The 24,241-nt window shown below is 37.4% G+C and overlaps 1 protein-coding gene across 2 annotated transcripts in view; it reads left to right on the forward strand.

Moving 5' to 3' along the window:
- The window catches only part of PDE10A (phosphodiesterase 10A), a gene marked incomplete at its 5' end in the record, with an annotated part of 205,720 nt that overhangs the window by 169,525 nt on the left and 11,954 nt on the right, over positions 1 to 24,241 (forward strand). For both annotated transcript variants that reach the window (XM_082480816.1, XM_082480817.1), the window contains 9 exons: positions 1,647 to 1,739; positions 2,390 to 2,576; positions 4,017 to 4,159; positions 6,254 to 6,337; positions 9,201 to 9,351; positions 12,405 to 12,560; positions 15,748 to 15,920; positions 17,916 to 18,027; positions 22,483 to 22,563. In XM_082480816.1, the coding sequence (XP_082336942.1) occupies positions 1,647 to 1,739; positions 2,390 to 2,576; positions 4,017 to 4,159; positions 6,254 to 6,337; positions 9,201 to 9,351; positions 12,405 to 12,560; positions 15,748 to 15,920; positions 17,916 to 18,027; positions 22,483 to 22,563 (1,180 nt within the window). The remainder of the gene's footprint in view (positions 1 to 1,646; positions 1,740 to 2,389; positions 2,577 to 4,016; positions 4,160 to 6,253; positions 6,338 to 9,200; positions 9,352 to 12,404; positions 12,561 to 15,747; positions 15,921 to 17,915; positions 18,028 to 22,482; positions 22,564 to 24,241) is intronic.

Raw genomic sequence — 24,241 nt, forward strand, 5'->3', positions numbered from 1 at the left:
ATGCTTGAAGTGGTGAATTTGAAAATGTATGTAGGCTTGTAATAAATACATAAGATTCTCTGCCTAAAATTGATGTGTATTTCTACTTCGTGTCACAGGTATATAATTTTTACACACATGCACTTTTTTTAATGAGGCAAAACAAAAAAGTAAATATAATATTTTTAATTTCTCAAAAATTATGCATCCTTAATAAATACAGATCGAGATTTTCAAAGACACACAGGTTTTAAACCTGCAGCTTCTTAAAAAGAAAGAAAGGTATGACTAAATATCCTGCACTAAAATTTTGATAAATACTCAGCATAGATTTTCTCAGAATTTTTTTCATTTTCTCCTTATACTTTTGAAGTTCTAGGCCAATATGAGATGTGATTCATGTCTTCACTTAGACTCCTTTAGACAAACTTACTCCCACTTACTATATTGTGTGAGTGAGAATGGAAGGAGTCAAAATTGGTGCAATTTACATACTGACAAGCAAGGAGGTGGTGTAAATTAAAGAAGGTGGCCTGCTTTAACATACACTTTCATACTCCTCCTTGATAATTGTTTTTCTTGCTTGTATCTTACTGTCTTTTCTGTATGAAAATTATTGAAATGCTGACTCTGAGTGCAAGGGTATGAGCCATTTCATGGGTGCTGTATACCGAAAGAGAAGTACAACTTAAATACCTGTAAGAAAGTGACACTGAGTCAGTCAGTCATCAGGAATGAGCCTTAAGTTGGTGTGGTGAAATTATCACAACAAGCAGCAGAAGAAACTAACTTAAAATGAGGTGTGCGGAGTGAAATCCTGTCAGCTCTGTCACTAACTTCAGAGGGGGCAGGATACTACCTGGGTACGTTTAGATCTGAAAGTGTTCCACATGTGATTCTTTCTACTCACATGTGATTCTTTCTACTTATTTTTCTCCATGAATTCTTTTGTGCTTGTGTGTCATAACTGTTTTATGTTGAAGAATTGAAAATTGTTTCCTCGCAAGACAGACTTGTAGATTTTTCTGATTCAACGCCAGAATATATTTCTTGTGTTTAGCTTCCCTGTTGTTGATTAAGGGATGCAGTTGCTACCGTGGCATTGTTTGCACGTCATGAGGTGAAACAAGCTAGTTATTCTGAAATGTACATAGCAAATGCGTATAATATTATAGCATTGAAATTTCCATTGATCTTTTCCCAAAGTTTATTTTACCAAATCCACCTGCCTCCCCTGAAGAAACAAGTTCCATATTGCTTATAATGTGTCTAAAGAAACAATAAATATGTAAAATCAGTGATAAAATCAATAGCTTGTAAAGGTAAACACAAGTCTCAGGTTCTGTACAAATGTGGTGTTTATTAGGCATAACCCCTAGGGTTATTGAAGGCTTTGATTTTTTTGTCACAGAAATGGTCATATTATGGTAACTTTTGTATTAAATTATGTAGTTATATAAAATGTTTTCAGAAAGTATCAACTAGGATGTGCTTTTTTTATTTTATTATTTACTACTAGTTGTCTTGTAAGATTTTTCTCCTAAAAGCATTAAAATGACGCTGGTTGGGAACAAATATCCATTACCGTGCCCAAGACAGACTCCACTGGAAAAATATTTTTCCAGATAGTTCATATGGTGGCTAACCCACATTTTTATTTTCTGCAGATTTTCTATAGAAAAAGGAATAGCTGGTCAAGTGGCAAGAACAGGAGAAGTCCTTAACATCCCTGATGCCTATGCAGATCCACGCTTTAACAGGTAGGATGTTATTCATGGGAGGGGAAGATAGCTCACCAAACCTTTTACTTAAATTTACTACTTAAATTTCATATTAGGATGCATTCATGGAGCTGTGATCCTCTGGTGAGAAGACAACCTATAGATATCTATTTAAATGCTTTAGCCATTGGAGATATTTTTAAGATACAAATAAAAAGTATTATTTTTATCAATTATAAATATAATGGAGAAGAATTTAGTCCTTTTTCCTGTTATGGAACTTTGCCCAGTTAGGTAGACTGTTGTTGATATTCTTTATTAGCCTCCCTGCAATCTGATTAGTTTCAGGGGAGAAAAAAAAGTTCACTAACAAATAACATGCCTACGTACCTGAATGTATTCTTTAATTTTATGAATAAGCTGACTGTACATTTGAGGAAGTATTCATTCTTTATCTTGCTAATGGAGATAACAATTAAAAAGTTCTTCCTAAATATGACACAGTAGATGGAAATATTTGAGAGCTTTGGAGGTGAACTTCTTGCACGTACTAATTACATCTACTTTAAAACTATTTAGTATATAGTACATCAGCATTTCTAAGAATCAAGGAATAGATATTAATTAATAATATTAAATCTTTTCTTTTTTTTTTTTTTTTGTTGTCTTTCTCTTTTCTGGCTTTCCAGAGAAGTAGACCTCTACACGGGCTACACAACCAGAAATATCCTGTGCATGCCTATTGTAAGCCGAGGAAGTGTAATAGGTGTTGTGCAGATGGTGAACAAAATAAGTGGAAGTGCCTTCTCTAAAACCGATGAGAACAACTTTAAAATGTTTGCAGTCTTTTGTGCTTTAGCCTTACACTGTGCTAATGTAAGTTTTATTTACAGTTTTGTAAGCTATTGGTTATAGTGGGAAGACTTCGAATCCTACTTATGGATTTTGATATTCCAGATAATTAAAGTGATTCATAAGTCTCTTTCATTGAATTAATAAGGAAACAGGAATTGTTGAATTCTTTGCTGAATAATTGTATTTTAAGAGGATGATAGGGATTCATTTATGCTTTCTGAAATAATTGTATTTTGGATACATCAATTTGGTGTAGCTAAACTGAGAGAGCAAGCTCTGAAATGTGTATGATGTCTGTCTATCTATTCCATTAGAAAGTATGATTCTTATTTACTTTCATAAATTCAGATCACACGTTTTACAAATTTAACTGGTGGATGGAGATGTTATGTATTCTCTCGATTCCGTATGCTTAATATTCAAAGGTACCAATTTATACATTTATATGCTGTGCTATATACTCATAATTATCCATGCTTCTAGATAAGAGTGGATAGCTATTTTTGTTTTCAAACCCTTTATCATCACAGAAATTACTAATCCTGCAGGAAGCATAAGCAGTTTAATGATCATTACTATATAAGTATAAAAATACAATAAATGCAATAAAAATGCAATGTGTCTTATTCATGGCAGGTAAGATACAACACAATGCCAGTTAAGCCTGGTGATTTACATTAAGCCATTTTACCAACAGGATGCTGTCGATATACTCTGGCAGCAAATTTCACTAACAATTTCTTAAACTTGTTCCACTTGACTTAAGGCAAGTAGAAGGTCCTGCATATAAATGAAACTTGGGACTATGCAATCACTGAATTAAGTGTGAATTCAGTCTTTTTAGATGGTGAATGGTACCATTCAGTGCATACTGCTGCAGAGGATTGGCTTTACTAGTAAAATTCTTGTGTCCATACTTGTTTACAAACCATGTGATACCTGCAATACCTGTCTGCACCTCTCAATAATTAACTGTACTTATTTTTCAGAGTTATTGCATACTGATGTAGATATGATAAACATCTCGTGTACTTTTTACTATGCATAAGTAGCAGTTATTTGTACCAATTAATAGCTGAATTCATGAAGTGGCACAAAATATTAATTGTGCCCTGTGATCAGTTTTCTTTCTGTTAGCATATTGGAAGGGACTGAGCTCTCTTTCTAACTCCTGAACTTCAGTTATTTTTCTGGGGAGAGCTCAGATGCAGTGAAAAATCAGCTGAGCCTTAGCTGTTTACCTGATTGAGTAGATGCAGAATGATGTGCTAGAAAGCCCAATTTTCCAGAAGTACTGAATGTCATATAATCTGTCGCTTTTCTAATGTGTGACATTGGGCAGCCGAAAGCACTATCGTTTTTGCAGATGTGTATTTTAAGAATAAGTGCTCGAGTACAGGAAGGAAATGCTTTTTTTTCTTTATTAAAATTTCTCACTAATGAATGTTTTCCCTTTTTCAGATGTACCACAGAATTCGCCATTCAGAGTGTATTTACCGTGTAACGATGGAGAAGCTATCCTACCACAGTGTTTGTACAGCAGAAGAGTGGCAGAACCTCATGCACTGTACACTGCCTCCACATATTTATAAAGAAATTGAACTGTAAGTATTTTTCTCATATAGTGGCAGTTGCATCTTGTATCAGTCTGTGAAAAAGATGTTGGATGTTTCTTATTCCTGCATGTAGTGGAAGATTTTGTAGGAAACACTTTTATTGTTGAACTATCCTAAAATCATAGGGGTTTATCGCTGGCTTTCTTATGCTTAGTTATAGTTAATGACCTGCAAACAAAATTTATCTATCAAAGACTGTAAAATAATACCTATGCAGAATGGTAGCATTTTCCTCGGGCATGGGTAGTTACAGTAGTTGCTTTAAGCATTAGTTTATATCTAAGGACTGTAGAGATGAGCTTCTTTCTGATAGTCCTGAGTCACCAACAGCTCAGAGCTGGAGAGCAGGCTGACCTGGAACGTCAATAGTTAAGACCAAATGTGTGATCTCATCCCGTTGTATATGTTTTAGAACAAAAGATTCAGCTTGTTCCTGGGATTTTTTGAGTAGTGTGGTTTTTGATTTGGTGTTTCGGGGAGTGAGAGGGGAGGGTTTGGTGGTTTTTTTAGTTGTTTGGGGTTTTTTTTGTGTGTGTGTATTTTGTGCTTCTGCCTGTTTCTTGAAGGAGGGGAAAATGGATACATATCTCTAAACTTCTGAATATAATTCAGAGTTATGAATTCCAGGTGCTAGAGTTTAGAGTTGTGGCCTAAATTTGGAGGAGGACTTCCCATCCAGCCTCTTAAGCTTTCTCTGAAATAATTGAGTTACTTTCAGCTCTCAAGGGTCTACTGTGTGCTGAGGATGTACCTCTATCTGTATTTTATCAGTCAGTCCCCACTCAATGCTAACAGCAGGACTTATCTCATGTTTTCATTGCTGTTTCTGGCCCGGAACAATAAATTCTACTGTAGTGACCAGGTACCTAAAATCAAAACTCTGTGATACTGAGTCACAAAGTCTAAGTTGTCTTTGTAAACCTAATCTCACTCCTGTCAGGTGCTGAGCGTTATAGCTGTGAGCGAGCAAGGCACACAAGCGTATGCTTAATAGGGGCTGCTTACAGTTAAAGTTCATTACATGCTGAAGTGATTTGCTTAAAAGCCAGAGTATTAGCAGCTTGCAGGATTACACCTTAATAGAAGCTTATTCTTTGCAATACAATTTCTTGTGCTTTGTTAGATGATATTATATAACCCACCTCCTCAGCAAAAATGACTTTTACTTGCAAAGATGACAGGTTTCATTCTAAATTATATTAACATCCTTTGGTTCAAGCAATCTGAATACATTTAACCATTTTCCAAGCAATTCAGCTACCTTCAGCTCTCTTGCACCTGCTGTGCTGTTCAGTATGCCACGTATGCGCAAGCGTTTAGCTAGGTTCAGTGGAAAGTAAATAAAAGACTTGCAGCACAGCAGGTGCAGGGAAAGGGGTTAATTAATAATCGAAGGACAAACAGTTCTGCTGAGCAGGTCCCTAATATTAGGCCTAAATGTTGCTATCAGGAGAGGGAAGAAGTCCTCAGCTAATGAAACATAAAAAATGCAGTATTAAATGTTTGATTTTTGAAGCTTAGGCTTAATTTCTAGTAGCCAGTAAAAGTTGATCTTTTTCCTCTATCAAAATTAGAGTGAGTCTCACAGAATTTGTGGCAGAAATCATTGAAAAAAAGCCACTAAATATATTAGAGACACCATCTTTACAATTCCTGGGAGGAAAGTCTGGAATATTTTAGGAGTGCCTATAAAGCTCTCAGCTTTTCCCTGTCCGTCTCCCTGTAGAACAAAGATTTTTGTACATGACTTAAGCAATGGATTCTTACAGAAGTTTCTGTTAACTCAAGTTTCTATTAACTAAACAAAGCCAAAGGCTAACCAAAGGTTAATGGTTTGACTTGATGATCTTAAGGGTCTTTTCCAACCTAAATGATTCTATGGTTCTATGAGCATAGTTCCATTGACCTTAGCAGAAATATATTCACTTACATTGCTGGAAAATATAGCCTGTAAAGTCAGTTCTCTGGGTGTATTCAGAAACAGGTAAATGCTGTCAGATATACATTATCGAGTCATTTTCACTTGCTTTTAGTAAGAAAGAAAAGGTGTTTGTCCTTACTAAGCTGAAACTTTCTTCTTAGATACCACTTTGATATCAGTCCGTATGAGGATGTCTGGCCTGCCATTTTTGTCTACATGGTTCACCAGTCCTGTGGGACAGCCTGGTATGAAGTACATGATTTATAGCTTTAATTCTGTTATTTGTGCGTTTGTTTATTACAAATTTTTGAGATCATTATTTTCTAATTCAAGTTCATCTTTCCTTTGGAGTTTATTTACTATGTAGAGTCTGTACAGGGCTGTAATAAGCAGGCTGGATTTCTTTTCCCAGCTTCTTGGTCTTCAGTTAATAAAATTTAGGAACATCCAGGTAAAAGAACTCATGATTATCATCCAAACAGTTTTCCTTCCAATATATAGAAGTATTGTTTGGTTCAGAGATGAGATTGCTTTTCAGACAGAAGATAGTGATGATGTTAAAGGTGCTCTTGCCAAAAACTAGAGAAGGTACGTGAATACTGATTTTTCAAATATATAGTTGCTGAAATTAATATAGTATATGATTGTAGTAATCCAAGATTAGATCCTATCTTGCTAAATAAATCAATCAGCATCATTATGCATTAATTATGGAAGTGAATGGTTTTCAGATTGTTTCATTTATTGTCCTTTCTCTGTGTCCATTATCATTACTAAGATCAGTAGTCTCTCAGCTAAGTATATCCCATTGCTGAAAGAAAGGAGATGCTTCGAATTATGGAAAAAATCTACAGACGGGCAATTGAAAGGGGAAGTGTCTCCCTGCAAAAAGGAGCAACATTTGGGAAACATTTGCTGGTGACTGTTTCGTCTTAGTAACTGGAGGAGTCTCTGTGCCCTCGAAGCATACAGAAAGACCTGAGGGTCTTTCTCATGTCTTCTTCAATACTGCAAAGTGGGTGACTGTTCTACATGTAGTTCTTTACTGCTCAGTGTAGTTAGTTTGTTTCCGTTCCTGAATGAATGGCTGCGGATGAAGGATTAGGGTTCAAATTTCCAGCTAAGTTCTTTTCTTTTCCCTGTCCGTCTCCCAGTCTATTTCTTTCAAGGTATAACTTTGATGGGAAAAAGTTGACGTTTTTCAAATAAGTCTCAGGCTTCACATATAAAGTTAAAGAAACAAAAATGAGGAAAATATTTGAAAACGAGGCTGTTGGGACTGGACTTGTATTTAATTTCTGAAAGAACAAAACTTCTCAATCGTCTGAAACAAGTACACCTATTTTACGACTAAAATTTGATTTTTAATGTATTGAGGGGTAAGACTGTGCCTTTAAGTATACACCCATGTAATGTATAACTGTCCTGTCCAGGGAAGATTTTGGAGAAAAGTCTGTCATACTCGCTACATGTTCTTTGCTCTCATGAAGAAATAATTTTTTGCTACTTTAACCAAGTATACAAAATACAGCAGTGGTGGAAGTAATAGTATTCCCCATTGAGGTATCATTGATAATGATTTTCCCTTTGGCTAGAACTGTACTATTCCGTGGTAACCATTGAGTTGATATTGGGTGTAGATGGAAGTGACTGTTGTGATATTCTGAATTATGATGTTCTATTTTAAACAGTAGTTCTAACAGTTGTTCTAGAGCTGTCTGACAACTGTCTAGAATTAAAAAAGAAACCCTAAAGCTTTTTGGAAAGACAATATGCCTCCATTTTTACTAACATCAGACTAAGGCTAAGAAGAATAATTACCTTGCTCAGCACATAATCATAGAAATATGTTTTTCTATCTAACTGGCTCCATATAGAAGATGCATTTACATTTTTACATATAGGTCAGAGACATTCAGCTTTGTTTTCTCAGCCCACATATGCTGCAACACTCGAACATTAATATTGCTTCTCTGAGATATCCGAGAAATTATCAAAACATGGAACTTCAAAAAAAAAAAAAAAAAAGGTCAAACCACCGTAACAGGAGAAAAAATGAGAATAAAGCAAAAAATTATCTGTTTATGGGAGAAAAATTCTGTGACTTGGGACACTGGCATCTTCAGTTCAGTTCTGGGTTCAAGTGTAATATTCCTTTTTCACCCCAGGCAGCTTGGGTTAGGTACTTGAGAAAATTGTACCTGATATCTAATCTGTGCCTGAACTTCCCATCCGTAAACAAAAAGTATTCAACTTTCCTTCAAATAAACATCAGTAGACAAAGTCTATTAAAGATTGTGCAGAGCTCTGGTACTACAGAAGATGGACTCTCTCAGAAGTGTTTTTGATGAGCATATGAGCCAAACATAACAATTACTTTATTACTGCTTTTTATTATTACCTTAATGAAAATACTCTTGATCATAAATTAATTTTGCTTGTCTATATTAACAGCAAAAATATTAAAAAAAAAATCTTTAAGAAATAATCCTGTAAATGCTATCGATTTGGGGCATTTTCCTGGTTGACCAGCAATTACTTAACAAAATACTGTTTGATGAAAAATGAAGAAACAGTGAAATGCAAATCTTAAAGGCTCAGTAAAAATAAATTATTATTCTTTTCACGGTGCCAATATGGAGCACTTCAACTTCTTCAAAACAACTTGTGCATGTGGCGTTCGACTGAAACTTTAATTTGAATAGGATTATTTCTTCTGTGTCATTTGCTTAAGAACCCCTTTTTTTCTGTTTTGATCACAAATGATGTTTCCAACTTGTCTATTGGATAGAGTTTCACTATTTGGCGGGTTAAGTAGAGAACGATTTAAAGAAACCACACTTCAGGTTTCTGGGAAGGTTATGCAATTGTGTTGCCTGAGCTGGGTAGCTTGACTTATGTTCCAGAACTTTACAGATTAAACTAAGAGCATTGTCAGGTATCCACGCTCCTCTGTCCTTGCCAAAACTTGATTGACTCTCCTAATCAATGAGTCATCTGCAATAAGAGACAATCCTAGGAAGAAGAGTGAATCAAAGAGCATCTTTTATCCTATGTTGGTTATTTTTCCTGTTCTTCTTGTCTCTGACCAAATTAATTTCTTTCTAGCTTTGAACTTGAAAAGCTATGCCGATTTACTATGTCTGTAAAGAAGAATTATCGCCGTGTGCCCTACCACAACTGGAAGCATGCAGTCACTGTTGCACATTGCATGTATGCCATACTTCAGAACAACCAGGGGCTTTTCACTGATCTAGAGGTAGGTGAGATGATTGTATTAGTTGCTAGACCTCATCAGAGGTACCGGCCATCATAGAAGTACGTTTTCTATGCTAGAGTTTTGCTGTCAGCTTTGGCAGAGTGTATATAAAGGTCCCTGTAGAGGAACAGGTGTGAGTAGAAAGCCTGAGGAAGGAGAATTACTCAGATTCCTAATCCTAGTGTTTCCTTCACGTCTTTCAGGTCTGCCCACTGAAGAAGCAGTGGCAGATTTGCTATAAGTCCATGTCCACATTTTGAGGTTCTCCCTGCCCACTTACAGCACAGTCTTTATTTTAATTATTTAACTAACTGTCATACCTGTACTGAGGGGAAGGAAACACCCTGGATCTTGATCTCTGTGAGGTCCAGGAGATCCTGAGTAGGAGGACGAGGGAGAAGAGCTTGGTGTTGCAGAGGTGATTGACATATGTGAGCAAAGGAGAAAAATGGAAGGGATGGAAGGAAAACAGTTGCCCAAGTGTGCTAATTCACTGATTAAATCTTATTATACATCAGTTTTCCTTAGTATGCGTGTATATATTTTAAAGATAAATGCATAGTGTTTAAAAAAAAAAATCAGGAAGAAAATACTTTGAATAGATAACTAACTGAAAAAGTTATAATAATAAAACGGAACCCTTAGAATAGTTAAATATTAATATACACTATGAAGAACCATCACTTGTTTTTTTTCTGAATTATGGTAGGTGCAACTGGCAGTGCTGTCTGTTCTTAATACTACCTGAAACTTCTGACTGGAAGAACTTGTTTTCAGTTGTGTATAACTTTGCCAAATACTAGCCATTTGGCTGTAATTTTCCAAGCTCCGTGACTTCCTCAAGCTGATTCACGTGGGGAGATTTCAGCCAAAATTGTTTGGCTCTTCTAAAGAAACATGCTAGGAGAAATCAAGTTTTTGTTCAGTGTGTAAGAGTAAAATAAAATTTGGTGATCTTTTATTTGAAAAGGTCTAGTAAAGCAGAGACTTGAAAATCGACACTGAAATAGGAAAGTGGCATTTGCCAGGCATATGCTGAAACTTGGCAAAGCTATATGAGTTTGAAAAAAATCAGTATTCCTTTAACAACAAAAACGTGGATTGCAGCCTCAGGGAATATTTAAAGCTCTGATAACATTCAGTACTAACCAAGTAGTAAGCCCCATCTTTTTGGGAGATGCAAAGACAGACAGGGAGAGCAAAAGAGGCAGCTGTTAAGAGAGATGGAAACAGTCTGTTCCCTGCCAAACTCCAGCCAGTCTTCACCTGTTTGAATGCCTGTGTTCCAGCTCTTTCTAGCAGTCTCCTTTCTTGAGACTGGAGATGAGTTCAAGAAGAATACAGGAAACTGTTGAAGAAAATTTTGGGCTGGTCTCAGGTGAGGGATGATGACATGAACCTTGATAGACTGAGGGGTGGGAAAAGAAGTATGAAACACTGTAAAGGGGACTCTGATCTACAGACAAATAGATGCAGCAACTGGCAATGGTCAAAGAGTTGGGATCCAAACAGGGACAACGGGTACAAGGTCAAGAGCACTGGTATTAGGCATTGTATAATGCTGAAGGGCTGAGACAAGAACTACTTCCTGGGATGTGGAGACTGGGACAAGCTAGACAAAAAGAACCATCTGGTACAAGGGACAGACTGATGAGAACTGCAAGACTGGAAAACACAGGTTATACAAGATGCAACAAGAAAATTAAAACTTGTGGGGGTAGGACAGAAAAGCTTATGCCCACTAGATCTAACATAGCACAAAGGATTCTGGAACTCATCTTTCTTTTGCCATCAGAGACTGTTTGTCGAGTCTATTGGTTACACGTCTTGCCCCTCCTGATAGTAGTGAAAAGGGGATACCAGCTTCCTACAGAGGTTACTGCATGACTTCAGGTAACAGGTGTGTGTTATGTTCCTGAGGATTCCACTTCCACTGAGGATCTGTGTGGACATGTGCTGCTGTGTCATCGGTTTTGCTATGCGCTTTTTAAAATTGCGCTTCACAAGATGCAATATTGAAAAGACATCATTAAAAATAAAAATGAAGGATTTAAAATAAAAGTGAAGGTCTGAAAATCAGAAGTAGGGTTAGGGTTGCTACAATCTTGATTCTGCATGTTGTTTATTTGTCATAAAATATTTAGTTACATCATTGTTTGCTATTTTTCCACGGAATCATGTGCCTTTTAGTACAGTATACATGTTGGATGTTGCTCACTTAATAGGTATTCTTTTTCTGCTTCATTTTATATAACCTTATCCTTGTTTACTGAACACTCATCAGAACGAACAGTAAGACAGAGGTGTTAAGTCTATAAAGGCATTTTTGTGATACTCCATGCCAACAGGGAGTGCTTCACAAACATTAATGAATTTGTTTTCAAAACACACCTGCTGTGTGAAAAACTTTTGCAAGTGTTCACATATTTTGCGTGTTGAAAGACGGATTTCAGGGACTCTATTTCTGTAGGACATTAAGAGTTAATTAAATAAAAAAATCGGTTACCGTCTTCCTTTGTTTGCAGTTGCCGTTGTCCAGCATTTCTGTGGCTCACATCAGTGAGTTCCTCGGAAGACTTTCACCTAGGAGACTTTTTCATTGTCTTCGAGGGGCTTTGCAGAGCCAGGTCTAGCATCGGACTTTGGCACAGCTGCCTTGACCAGGAGATCATACGTGTTATGTATGTCTTCTCCCGCAATAACTGCGCTTTTTATTTTTGTAATAATCATGATAAGGATTCCATGGATGACCAGACTATCTGTTTGAAACTCAGATTTCTTCTTGAAGCAGAATCCTTCCAGTATTATGTGACTGTGCAACAATGTTTTTTACATTCATAATGTATAAAAGGTTTGAATTACAATTAGAACGAGAATTTTAATTCAGTGTGTCCTCACTTTTCCCATTTCTCGCAATTTTAAGGATGTTTCTCCGTGTGATTTTAGAAGGCACTGTAAGCATAGTGCAACTTTTACAGTATTTTGGGGAGAGAGTGACATCTAGGGGCAGGAAATACATCTTACTTTTCATGTTTATCTCAATTTTTTTGTAGCGAAAAGGTCTTTTAGTTGCATGCCTGTGTCATGACCTGGATCACAGAGGTTACAGCAACAGCTATCTTCAGAAATTTGATCACCCCTTAGCTGCTCTCTATTCCACGTCAACAATGGAACAGCACCACTTCTCACAGACTGTGTCCATCCTGCAGGTAGGATTATTGAAATTGTGTCTTCTGTTCAGTAGAGTCCAGTGATGGAAGTAGGAGTCACATCATTACCCAGTAGATTTTTCTGAAGCATGCTTAATTTAATTTCTGGATTGTAGTGCTCATTTAGTAGAGTGGTAGATTTATTACAGCAAGATGGGTTCCACAATTAGCAAACCAAGCAGTAAATAATAGTGCAAAACGTATCTTTCTCAAAATATTGATGTTTTAAAAAATATTGTGTATTTGAAAGTCTTTGCTTATGGCCTTCCTGTGGAGCTTTTAGCTTCTGGATCAACGAAGGTGTTTCCTATGAACATATGAAATAGGAACTTTGAAAATGAAAAAACAGTTTCTTACTTGCTAGATACTTCTGGCATAATGTGCTTCCACAAAGTCTTCAACCGTCTTGAAATTCTGAATAAAAACTCAATTACTGGCAAAAGTTTGCATGGGAAGCTTGAAAACCTGCTGTAATAAATTCCATGAACATTAAATGTGTGGCATGAAGGAGGAAATGTTAGTTTTGCACGCATGAAAAGTTTAAACTTGTTTCATTATGTTACCATGTGCTTTTTTGAAATAAAAACTGAGTAAGGTAGTCTATGAAAGACAGTCCCTAAGATGAGGTAATGTGTCTGTATGTTTAATGACTAGAAAACTACAAGAAAGCATGCAGACACATTTTGGGAGATCCAAGTGTGCTACTGATGCACAGATATTTTCTCATCAGTGAAAATTTCTTTCATGCTCACTTAGAATGAAAGCTCTCACCTGTCAAACCACTGTCAGTCCGTAACATACTTGTGCTCACTGGTTTTAGTTTATCATACACACATGCAATGCACGGTCTTACCATGCTACTGTGCCACTGATTCGTTAACTTTTCTTTCTTTCTGGTCTTTCAGGGGGAAGATAGATATTTTCTTAAATACCTAATCACCTTTTAGGAAAAATACTTATTCTGTATTGTATTCAGAAGCACATCTTGTGATTATGGTTTTAGGTATCACATACATTTCCTCAGAGAATGGAAACTTTATGTCTGAATGCTCCTCCATGTAGAGGGTGTAATTGAATCCTTCAGTGGTGATATGGCATTAGATTTTTAGTATTCATTCTTTGTGTGAGTTTGTGCACAGTGAGCAAGTTCCTCAGTCCTTAACACTTCTCTGTCCCACTATGGCTACGTGAAGCAGACTTCTGTCATTCTTCAAAAATCATTTTGCATTTTTCCCACAGAAATGTAATCAGTGAAAGTGCCATTTGCCAAGAAGGCAGGGAAGCCTTTTACTTCCTTACAGCCTTCTCGCTTTGGCCATCAGTGTGAGTGAGGAAAGAGAGAGAGGTGGTCAGGGCTGTAGAGTGGATTCAAACAGTGCCTACCCATGTGCCCATAGGTGGTGATGAGCAGCCTTTTGGAGTTGCTGTTTTTCGTTTCAATCAAAAAGCCTTACTGAATTCCTGGAATGTAACAAAGAAGAGCCAACCAACCCACCAAACCCTTTAGGGTTTATCTCACTGAGTTTTAGTTTTATGTTAGTATTCTGCTGTACTTCTCATGGTTTGAAACGTTACAGCTGCTTTGCTCATCCACCTGCAGTTCACCATACTTACGAATACAATGGATTCCGTTCACTAACTTTAGATCAGCTGGGAAAGAATAAAATCTTAGGAGCTTATACTTAATACATACTACTCAAAAGCCTCAGTGACATGCTCAGAAATGGCAGCTTCTGTCAGTACTTAACAGAATCAGTTCTTTTCTAGTGGTATGAGCGGAAGCTGTTGCAGTGGACTCTCTGATAGTGCAGCTTCTAAAGCCTAAAGAATACAATCTAGAATAATTTAAATAATAGGACAAATAGCTCTTTCTCGTGTGTTAGGCAGCAAGGTTGGGGAGGAAACTGTCCCCAGAACCCTAAATAATGAAAACTAGTAGTAGTTGTTTCCTGCTCCCAAAGTGTTGCTGGTGGGTTAAAATGTTCTGAACTTTGGTTTTTTTTAAACATTATGTTCTATGATTCAGGAATGTGTCAAAGGAACATTGAGACATAGATGGATTGTATTTTCTATTCATTATTCACAATAAACCTACTTGTCCAAGTAAAAGTGTTGGAAAATGACGTTTACGTTCCGGATGGTGAGAGAAACCAAGCCTATTTGTACCACAGAGGATTTATTTTGAACAAATTATGTAAATGCTTGACAAAAATCAGGGAAACTTTTTATGAGCTTCAGCCCAAATGCCAATTAAATGTCAAAATACGTCTGCATTTGATGTATTTTAATAATATTTTCTATTTGTGAATGTGCACACCTTGACACAACTGGCTCATTCTTTCTTATTTTGCTCTGTTTCCTCTCAACAGTGGGAAGACTTTTGACAAGTTGTTTTCCAAATCTTAGAGACAGCAAATAGTGTTGACTTTTCAAAATGGGATATAGCTTCATGAGCGATCACAGCACATGGATATCATCAGTTAAACGTGCAATAATATATAGTGGAAATTGAAAAGGGGTGACAGTGGCATGCTGCCAGAGCCTCCATAGTGGAAACCATTGTCTTTAGTTTATGAGTCAGTCAACTCATGGTTGAACAAAGCAGCTTTTTCCCCTAAATGTTCATATACATTAAAATACTGTAATTAAATTTATTTCTATAGAGAAACTTGTGTCAGTAAATGCAGCAATTTCAGGCACATTTCATTTGGAACACTATGAAACCAAAATTATTTTAGTACCTCAACTTGGATATTTCTTTATCCATATTATGTATTATGCGGTATCAGAATTGTACTTGAGAGTGAATCAGACGTTCATTTTACCAACTTGGCAATGCAGTACTCTGGATCAGGATTGAATCACAAGTTCCCAAGCTAATACTGTCTGGAAGTGCTATGTCTGTAGTGCTTATAAATCAGCAAAGAAAAAGCTAGCATTTTTCTCTATTAATACGTTTAGGCTTCAGAAGTAGTCCCAAAACCAAATCAGTGGCTTAGTCATAGGTTTCATGACAGTATTTATAAAGGAAAGATAAAAATGGGAATTTCAGGCTGTCAACATTTGAATTTGCAACAAAAATTGCCATTGGGCTGTAAAACCGTTGTAACCTGTCTGGTGAAGTAAAGACTGAAATCATCTCAGAATTAGAGCTTGTGCTTTTTATTGGTTTTTTACTTTTTCATAGCTGGAAGGGCACAATGTCTTCTCCAATCTGAGCTCCAGTGAATATGAGCAAGTACTTGAGATCATCCGGAAAGCCATCATCGCCACAGACCTTGCCCTGTATTTTGGAAATAGAAAACAGCTTGAAGAGCTGCATCAGACGGGAGCATTAAACCTAAAGAACCAAGCACACAGGTAAAGCAGCAAACCAGTATTAGTTCACTATGGCATAAGTCCTAGAAATAAAAGCATTTCTTTCAAAAAAAATTCTGTGTACACCATAATTTTCTTACACATGAGATTTCTGAGACCAGCTGTGTGTAACATTGCAAGTATGTAACAGTAATTTCCATTGTTTTATATTTTCACATCACTGCCTTTGGATGTCATCTGCACTGTTCAGTGACAGATGATCTGCAGAGGAAAGTTAGTGCACAGGCAGTTAGATGGTGGGGGGAAAAAGGTATAGTGCAATAATTACTTAGTTTTATTTTTATGTCAATATTTTTATTATTCTGTCAACGTGCTTTTTGGAAAAAATTCTGGTCAGAACTCAAACTTTGTGAATAAAGATAGCTGTAAGTTTTAAAAATATACAAGTGCGTGTATTCATAAAGACATGATTCTCTTTGTCCACATAAGCAAAAGATAGTACACTTTGGATGAGAGATGTGTCTCATAACAGGCTTCGTTAAAGGGCTCATATAGCCTTTCAGAGCTTCTTTACTGGGAAGTGGATCCTGTCATTAATCTAATGCAGAGAGAAATTAGAGTAATAATATTGGAAAATATTGAATCATGATTCTGATCTCTTTTCAGAAAGAATTTTGGTACTTGGGTCTTCTTTCTGAGGAGTTTTACAGGGATTTGCCAGTAGTTTTGAATAAACACCACTGTAGAAAGGGCAGTTTTTAAAAGCTTATTTCCCAGTATGGAACTGAAGCTTATCAGACTCGAATAAATGTCAACATCCTATAAAGACAAAGATACAATAGCTCCTGATAATCTCAGAATGAAATTTACTGGAAATCTTGAATTTAGGGTTTATAAAATTTAAATAGGACCACAACAATTTAGTGTGTGATTGAGTATTGTTTTCATTTTTTTCTTTACCTGACTTCAGAGCATTTTCAGTGCAAAGCCACGTGCCCAAAGATAGGACATCAGTTTGTAATGTGGCTAAAGAATGCAAGACTTGTAGTTGGTATCTGTACATGCAATGGAACGATAAATTTGGTCTTTACATGGCTGATGAATCCTCTTTCTTAACTCAGGGAAATTGCACTTTGCCCTTTATTTATTTATTATATTGTGTATTTGTGTATTTTCCCTGGTATATTTGTTTGTTGGTACAGTTTTTGTGACTGCTGTCACATTGGCATGCAAGATAGCAAGTTGTGTGCTTGTTCCCTGGAATAGGCATTATTAACAAAGATGCAGGTGTCCTTAAATATCATCTTAAGTTCTCCATTGGGTGGAAAACACATGAATTCACTCATTAATTTGCCAGTTTTCTTTATAAAATTTAGATTCATAAACCATAGGTTTGGGTACTAGACGAGTGCTAGAAAACTGTTAAAGTAAGATTTTTTTGTGTGCCTTATTCTACTAATGATCATAATCTTACTGTTGCTGTTCAGTTATTATGTGAACATGTTCATCAGTACATAGGACAGAATTACAAGTAAGATTCTTGCTCTGTCAGGGTTAGAATTCATTCCAACAAAGCAATGACAGAGTACCTTGAGACAGACTCAGAACTAGTTTTTTCCTCTTTTTGGAGCATGTGTTTCTCTCTTTTTAAAGAACAGAAAGAAATGCAGCAACAGGATATGCCATCTTTCTTTTTATAGACGTGCACTGTATTTTCAGAAAATTAAGGAGGGCCATATGAGTGTCTTAACAGGCAGGCATTCTTGTGTACTTTTCTATGAATGTGATTGTGCAGAGGCTAGTCAATGAACTCTGGTTGCAACCAATGCAGGGAATACTACAGGGAATATAATATACAATTTGGGTGGTGCCTTACCAAGGAACTGTAAACTAGTGAGGAAGAAACAAGCAAGGCAGGAGAAATTTTGTAGTATATGTACTTAACTGCTGATTGAACTGAAGAAGGGAAAATAAAAACTTTGTAGTGTGATCATTTATTCTTTACCAAACTTACATTTTAATGTAATCTTATTTTAGAGATAGAGTGATTGGTCTGATGATGACGGCTTGTGATTTGTGTTCTGTAACAAAGTTGTGGCCAGTTACCAGACTGACAGCCAATGATATCTATGCGGAGTTCTGGGCTGAGGTATGTGAGGTATTCTTTTGTTTACTCTATTTACTTTATAAATGGAAGTATCCAGGAAGAAAAAAAACCCCAAACAATAAGCACTGGATCTTTTAACGTGCTTGTTTTAAAAACTGTTCATTGGTGCATGCACGTGTTACTCTGAAGCTATTTAAAGAGTTAAGTTAGCTTCCTAATTTTCGGGCAGTGTTTTTTCTCTCTGTTAAAGGTGAATTTGGAAAGTATGTCATAACATAAAGTGACCAAGCAACAGAACACAGAAGAAAATCTGTAAGGTTTTTTGAGTCACTAACTGTAGTTTTGTGAAGGATCTATTTGTATTCTAGAAATCCAAAATACTAAACCAGCTTCCAGGTCAACTGCCTTAAAACATACTTAAAAAGCTGTAGTATGAGTCCAGAAAATGCTAAAGCAAATGTGGAAAACCTTAAGATTGTTCTGATCTGACCATTTGAATCTTGTGAGCCAGCTCAACAACTGGGGCTGAGAGAGAGCTGCTTTTTTAATATACTGAAAGTTACACCACAGATAAGATGTACTGAGAAGTACAACATTGAGCTGTGCTAATGTAATCATGTTCATAAATAAAGATGCACTCTCTCAAGTGTCTTACACTGAGTAAATGTTCTAATTGTTTAATTTAAGTGAAAGTGACTACTTTAGGGATAAGAAATGAATTCTGAGGGTGTTGCGTAGAGTTGAATTACACAGTTTTAGAAGATACACTGCATTTTCAGAACTGCTATTGCATATGTGTATCATAAAGTTGTTTTTTTCTGTTATGTGTCCTTTGGAAAGCTGCAGAATTCAGTGGGCTTATTTCTGTTTTACACAGGTGTAAAATGGAAATCAGGCACACAGAGTTGTAGCATGCATGTAGTGTGGAGGTTTTTGTCCTGCCTGTTGCATGTTCATTATGAAATTCAAGATGTGCATGGCTCGTGGGTGTTTTTTGTATTTACATGTTCTTCTTCTCTTAATTATGAACAACTCAGACTACAGTAAAATATTTGAAAAATGCAGACTATATAAGCTCAAAGATCTAGTTCAGTGCTCACTTTCTAAAATGTCAGCACTGGAAAGTGAAAGTTCTTATAGGAGATATATTGGAGGCATAATGTTGATGTGTCTCTGATTACATACTCAACTTTTTTTTTGCTTACCAGTAAAAAGACTTTTTAATGAAAATCTTGTGAACTCAGTGGAGAAGGAAGGATCAAACTGATTTTTCCTACTCAACAATAGTTAAGATGGGAATTATGGACATAATTGAGCCTGCCCAGACTTTAACCTGTTTTGTAATCCAAAGAGGAGTTAATAAAGGTGGATCTTGCTTTATTGCTACTACATAGAGCAACTGTAAATTAGAAGTTATTGACAGAAGTTGAATTCTGTAATTGGTATTTTACTGAATCCTCTTTAAGAAGTTAATTGATACGTGGCAGAAGTTGGATATGTTGTGATCCAGTCAGGATCACCAACAAATCCAGCCACAGATCTAAACGCTTCTGGAAGTTGGAAAGCTGAAGACAGATATAGAGAAAATCCTAGGAAATCTAAACCGATAGAAAGTTTAGATATTGTTTCACTGCAGAAATTATTACTTAATTGGGGGGAAAAAAAGGTAAACTCCAGAAAAGTATATTTGACTGGATTGAATGGTTATGTTACAGTTTTAAAAGTAGGATAGAATGTTGCTTCTAATTACTACTTGATTTCATAATCTTAATATGTTGAATGATTTAATCAGAACATTTTTATGATATTTCTTCTTTGTGTAATTGTTAACTAAAACAATAACTGCAGGAGAGGTTGCAGCAATTTTGTGGTATGTCACGCTGGTCTTTTTTCATTAAATGAAGCCCAGTATAGCTAGTGTTTTCAGCTAAGACTTACCTTTATAGCACTTCAGCATGAAGCTTTCCCACAGTGCTACAACTCAAGCAAAATAATACATTTGCTGATCAATTATATAGGATTACAGGCTTGTATAAACTGTCTGCTGTGATTTTTTGTGAGATATGAGACATTAAGCAGTTGTGAAACCCTTTCTGCAGTATTTTTTAAGACACTTATAACAAGCCACTTATTATAACCATACTGCAAGTGTGATACAAACTGCTTAAAATTTCAGCTTTAACTTTCTGATCATGATCATAACTATGAGGATAAAAGCAGTATTTTTTACAGCAGTGTATCACATATGTAACACAAGAAAACACTTGGGTTTCTAGTGCATGTGTTCCATCTGAATGTAATACTTTTTTACTGTGAGGGTGGTCAACTAGTGGAACAGATTGCCCAGAGAGGTTGTGGAGTCTCCATCATTGGAGATATTCAAAACCTGACCAAAGTCCTGGATCACCTCCTGTAGTTGATCCTGCTGGTGTAGCAGTGTGGGATGATCCCAAGAGGTCCCTTCCAACCCAAACCATTCTGTGATTCTGCGATCCCTTTTCCTTTCAAGGTGAAATGGCAAACATAAATCTGAGCTTTGTTCAGTTTTGGCATAATCAGTCAGAGGCTGGACAGCTTCCTCAAAGCTCTGACTTCAAATGTTTCTCAAGCATTTGCTATTATGTTAATCAAAGAGCTTAAAATCATATGATGCTAAATGGTTTAGTGTTGAGGTTCTTATCACTGAGCCTATGGTAGCTGCAGACAGTCCTGGATCAATCAGTTGCAGTACTTCAAGCAAATGGAAAAAAAAAAAAAAAAAGTACTATTTACTAGGGGCACATAAAACCAAGTTTGCTTACAGTTCCTAAATAACAGTCCACTGAATATCTGTGCTTGGAACTGTTACAGGCATTTTTTTTTTTTTTTATCAGCTGAGGAAGGAGGCCTTTCCTTTTGTTTATTTCAATAGTAAAATGTTTAACAGAGACTAGATTCAGTGATTCTAGCCTCTCTAACTACTTGGGGAAAGAAATATGTGATATGAGAGAACAGTACAGACACCAGTTAAAAAATATCTTCCTGATTACATCTTTTGTTGGTTAATTGTGGAGGATTATAGTTAATAGGTGATGTTGAGGCCAAATATGCAAGAGGGAATTTGGCTTCCAGAAGCCCCCATCTTTTCTACCCTCAAGGTAGTTGCAAGGCAGTCAAACAGAAAGATGCTCTGCTCAGACCAGAATCAATTTATTATATTGCAAACTTCTCTTTGAGTAAAGGTGCCAAAATCCTCCCTTGGAAGGCACGTTGGCACTTGAAATGTGGCTTGATAAAATCTTATGAGAAACGCGTAAAAAATTGTCTTCTGGAGATGCCTTCACGAACTGCAGCAGAAGCTTAGAAAACAGATTTAGGGAAGGTCCCAAGCTCTCAGATAGCTAAACCTCTGTAAGCTGAATCTCACATTAAGGGACACATACAAGCAAATGTTGTATGAGCAGTTATCCTGCATAAGCTTTCTCCCTAACTAAGGTGTATTGGGTCTGGCTGCAATGGAGTTAACTTTCCCCATAGCAGCCCTCATAGTGCTGGCCCTGGCTCTATCGGACATGGGGGAAGCTTCTGGCATCTTCTCACAGAAGTCACCCCTGTAGCCCCCTGGCTACCAAAACCTCACCACACAAACCCAATACATAAGGTTAACAGTTTGAAGATGACTGACTTTGGAATCTCAAATATGAACAGTAGCCAAAAGCAACCATTGCTATGGCTGTAGTTGCCTTTATAACCTCAAGATTAAACATCTGTGGTGTTTTGACAATGCAGTTCAGACATAAGACTCTTGGAAAACTGATGGATTTTTAAGGAGTGATTGTGTTCAGGCCCAGTATAGTGCTGAGAAATGTGGTTTGGTTGCTCTGTTGGTAATGGGTGAAATATAAGGAGAGAGTTTTCTCTTGTACATTACATACATCTGGTCTTTGGATATACTGCATCTTTCCTAGTATTCCTGTTATGAATGTAGAGGGATAATGTACTTAAAGGAGGATGTTTGACAGGCAGCTGCTTCAAAGCAGCATGGTCAAAAAGATTGGATTGTTGACACTGTAAATTCATCTATTTTACTCAGCTTTTCCTTGGACGGGTGAGTTGTTGTGTTCTACTGGTCATTGTATTATAGTGCTTTAAACTGGTAATGTTTTGAAAGATGAGACTAACTATGAATAGAAGATAATAGAATGAACTGATTTCTTTGGTTTTATTCTTCCAGTTGCTTTTTATTGTGGAGATACCCTTGGAAACAAGGAAAATGTGTGTATATTGACTCAAAAGCTTTGGTTTCAGTATCTGCTATTTACATTATCATTTCGGTGAATGTATAACGTGGGCTTATTAGCCCCTCCTTAGGCAGTTTTCTGACATTGCCTTAGACCGATACCACACAATATTTTAAATTCTGGATTTTTAGATTGACGTACAATAGAAGGTGGAAATGAATTCAGATCTCAGTAGTCTTGATTTTTGCTTTCCTAATCTCTCTCTGCTTTTCTCCAGGGTGATGAAATGAAGAAAACGGGTATTCAACCTATTCCTATGATGGACAGAGACAAGAAAGATGAAGTCCCTCAGGGTCAGGTATGAACCCTCTTAGTAAAATGATACATGTTTATAGTGTTAATAAAACATGTATGGAGAAAACTCCTCCTCTCAAGTGGATGGACTGCAAGGTAGGGACTAGGGGGGCAAAGTCCTTCCCACTGCAGGAGATCAGGTTCGTGACCACCTGAGGTATCTGAAAATACAGAAGTCTATGGGACCTGATGAGATGCATCCAGAGTTCTGAGTGAATTGGCTGATGTAGTTGCCAAGCCACTCTCCATGATATTTGAAAAGTTATGGAAGTCAGGTGAAGTCCCCGGTGACTGGAAAAAGGGAAACACTACACCCATTTTTAATAAGGGTAGAAAGAAGGACCGTGGCAACTACCGACCCGCCAGCCTCACCTCCGTGCCTGCGAAGATCATGGAACAGATTCTCTTAGAAGCTATGCTAAGGCACATGGAGGACAGGGAGGTGATTCGAGACAGCCAGCGTGGCTTCACCAAGGGCAAGTCCTGCCTGACCAACCTAGTGGCCTTCTATGATGGAGTGACTACATCAGTGGACAAGGAAAGATGTCGTCTTCCGTAAGGTCTTTGACATGGTTCCCCACAAAATCCTTCTCTCTAAATTGGAGAGATAAGGATTTGATGGGTGGACTGTTCGGTGGATGAGAAATTGGTTGGATGGTCACATCCAGAGGGTAGTGGTCAATGGCTCAATGTCCAGACGGAGACTGGTGACAAGTGGTGTCCCTCAGGGGTCTGTACTGGGACCAGTACTGTTTAATATCTTCATCAATGACATAGACAGCCAACAACATCAAGCTGAGTGGTGCGGTTGACATGCCTGAGGGATGGGATACCATCCAGAGGGACCTGGACAAGCGTGAGAAGTGGGCCTATGTAAACCTCATGAGGTTCAACAAGGCCAAGTGCAGGGTCCTGCACCTGGGTCATGGCAACCCCTGGTATCAATACAGGCTGGGGGATGAAGGGATTGAAAGTAGCCCTGAGGAGAAGGACTTGGGGAGTACTGGTGGATGAAAAGTTGGACATGAGCCAACAATGTGCACTCGCAGCCCAGAAAGCCAACCATATCCCAACCATATCCTGGGCTGCATCAGAAGCAGCATGGCCAGCAGGTTGAGAGAGGTGGTTCTGGTCCTCTACTCTGCTCTGGTGGGACCCCACCTGGAGTACTGCATCCAGCTCTGGAGACCTCAGCACAGGAAAGACATGGACCTGTTGGAGCTGGTCCAGAGGAGGGCCACAAAAATTAACAGGGAGCTCAAACACCTCTCCTATGAGGACAGGCTGAGAGAGTTGGGGTTGTTCAGCCTGCAGAAGAGAAGGCTCTGGGGAGACCTTATTCCAGCCTTTCAGCACTTAAAGAGGGCCTACAGGAAAGATGGGGACAAACTTTTTATTAGGGCCTGTTGTGATAGGACAAGGAATAATGGCTTTAAAGTAAAAGAGGGAGGATTTAGACGAGATATAAGGAAGAAATTTTTTACAATGCGGCTGGTGAAATACTGGCAGAGGTTGGCCAGGGAGGTGGTAGATGCACCATGCCTGGAAACATTCAAGGTCAGGTTGGATGGGGCTCTGAGCAACCGGATTTATTTGAAGATGTCCCTGCTCATTGCAGGAGGCTTGGACTAGATGACCTTTAAAGGTCTCATCCAACCCAAACCTTTTTATGATTCTATTAT

Source organism: Vanellus vanellus (genome assembly GCF_965231255.1).
Source record: "Vanellus vanellus genome assembly, chromosome: 3".
In the NCBI taxonomy this organism is placed as follows: domain Eukaryota; kingdom Metazoa; phylum Chordata; class Aves; order Charadriiformes; family Charadriidae; genus Vanellus; species Vanellus vanellus.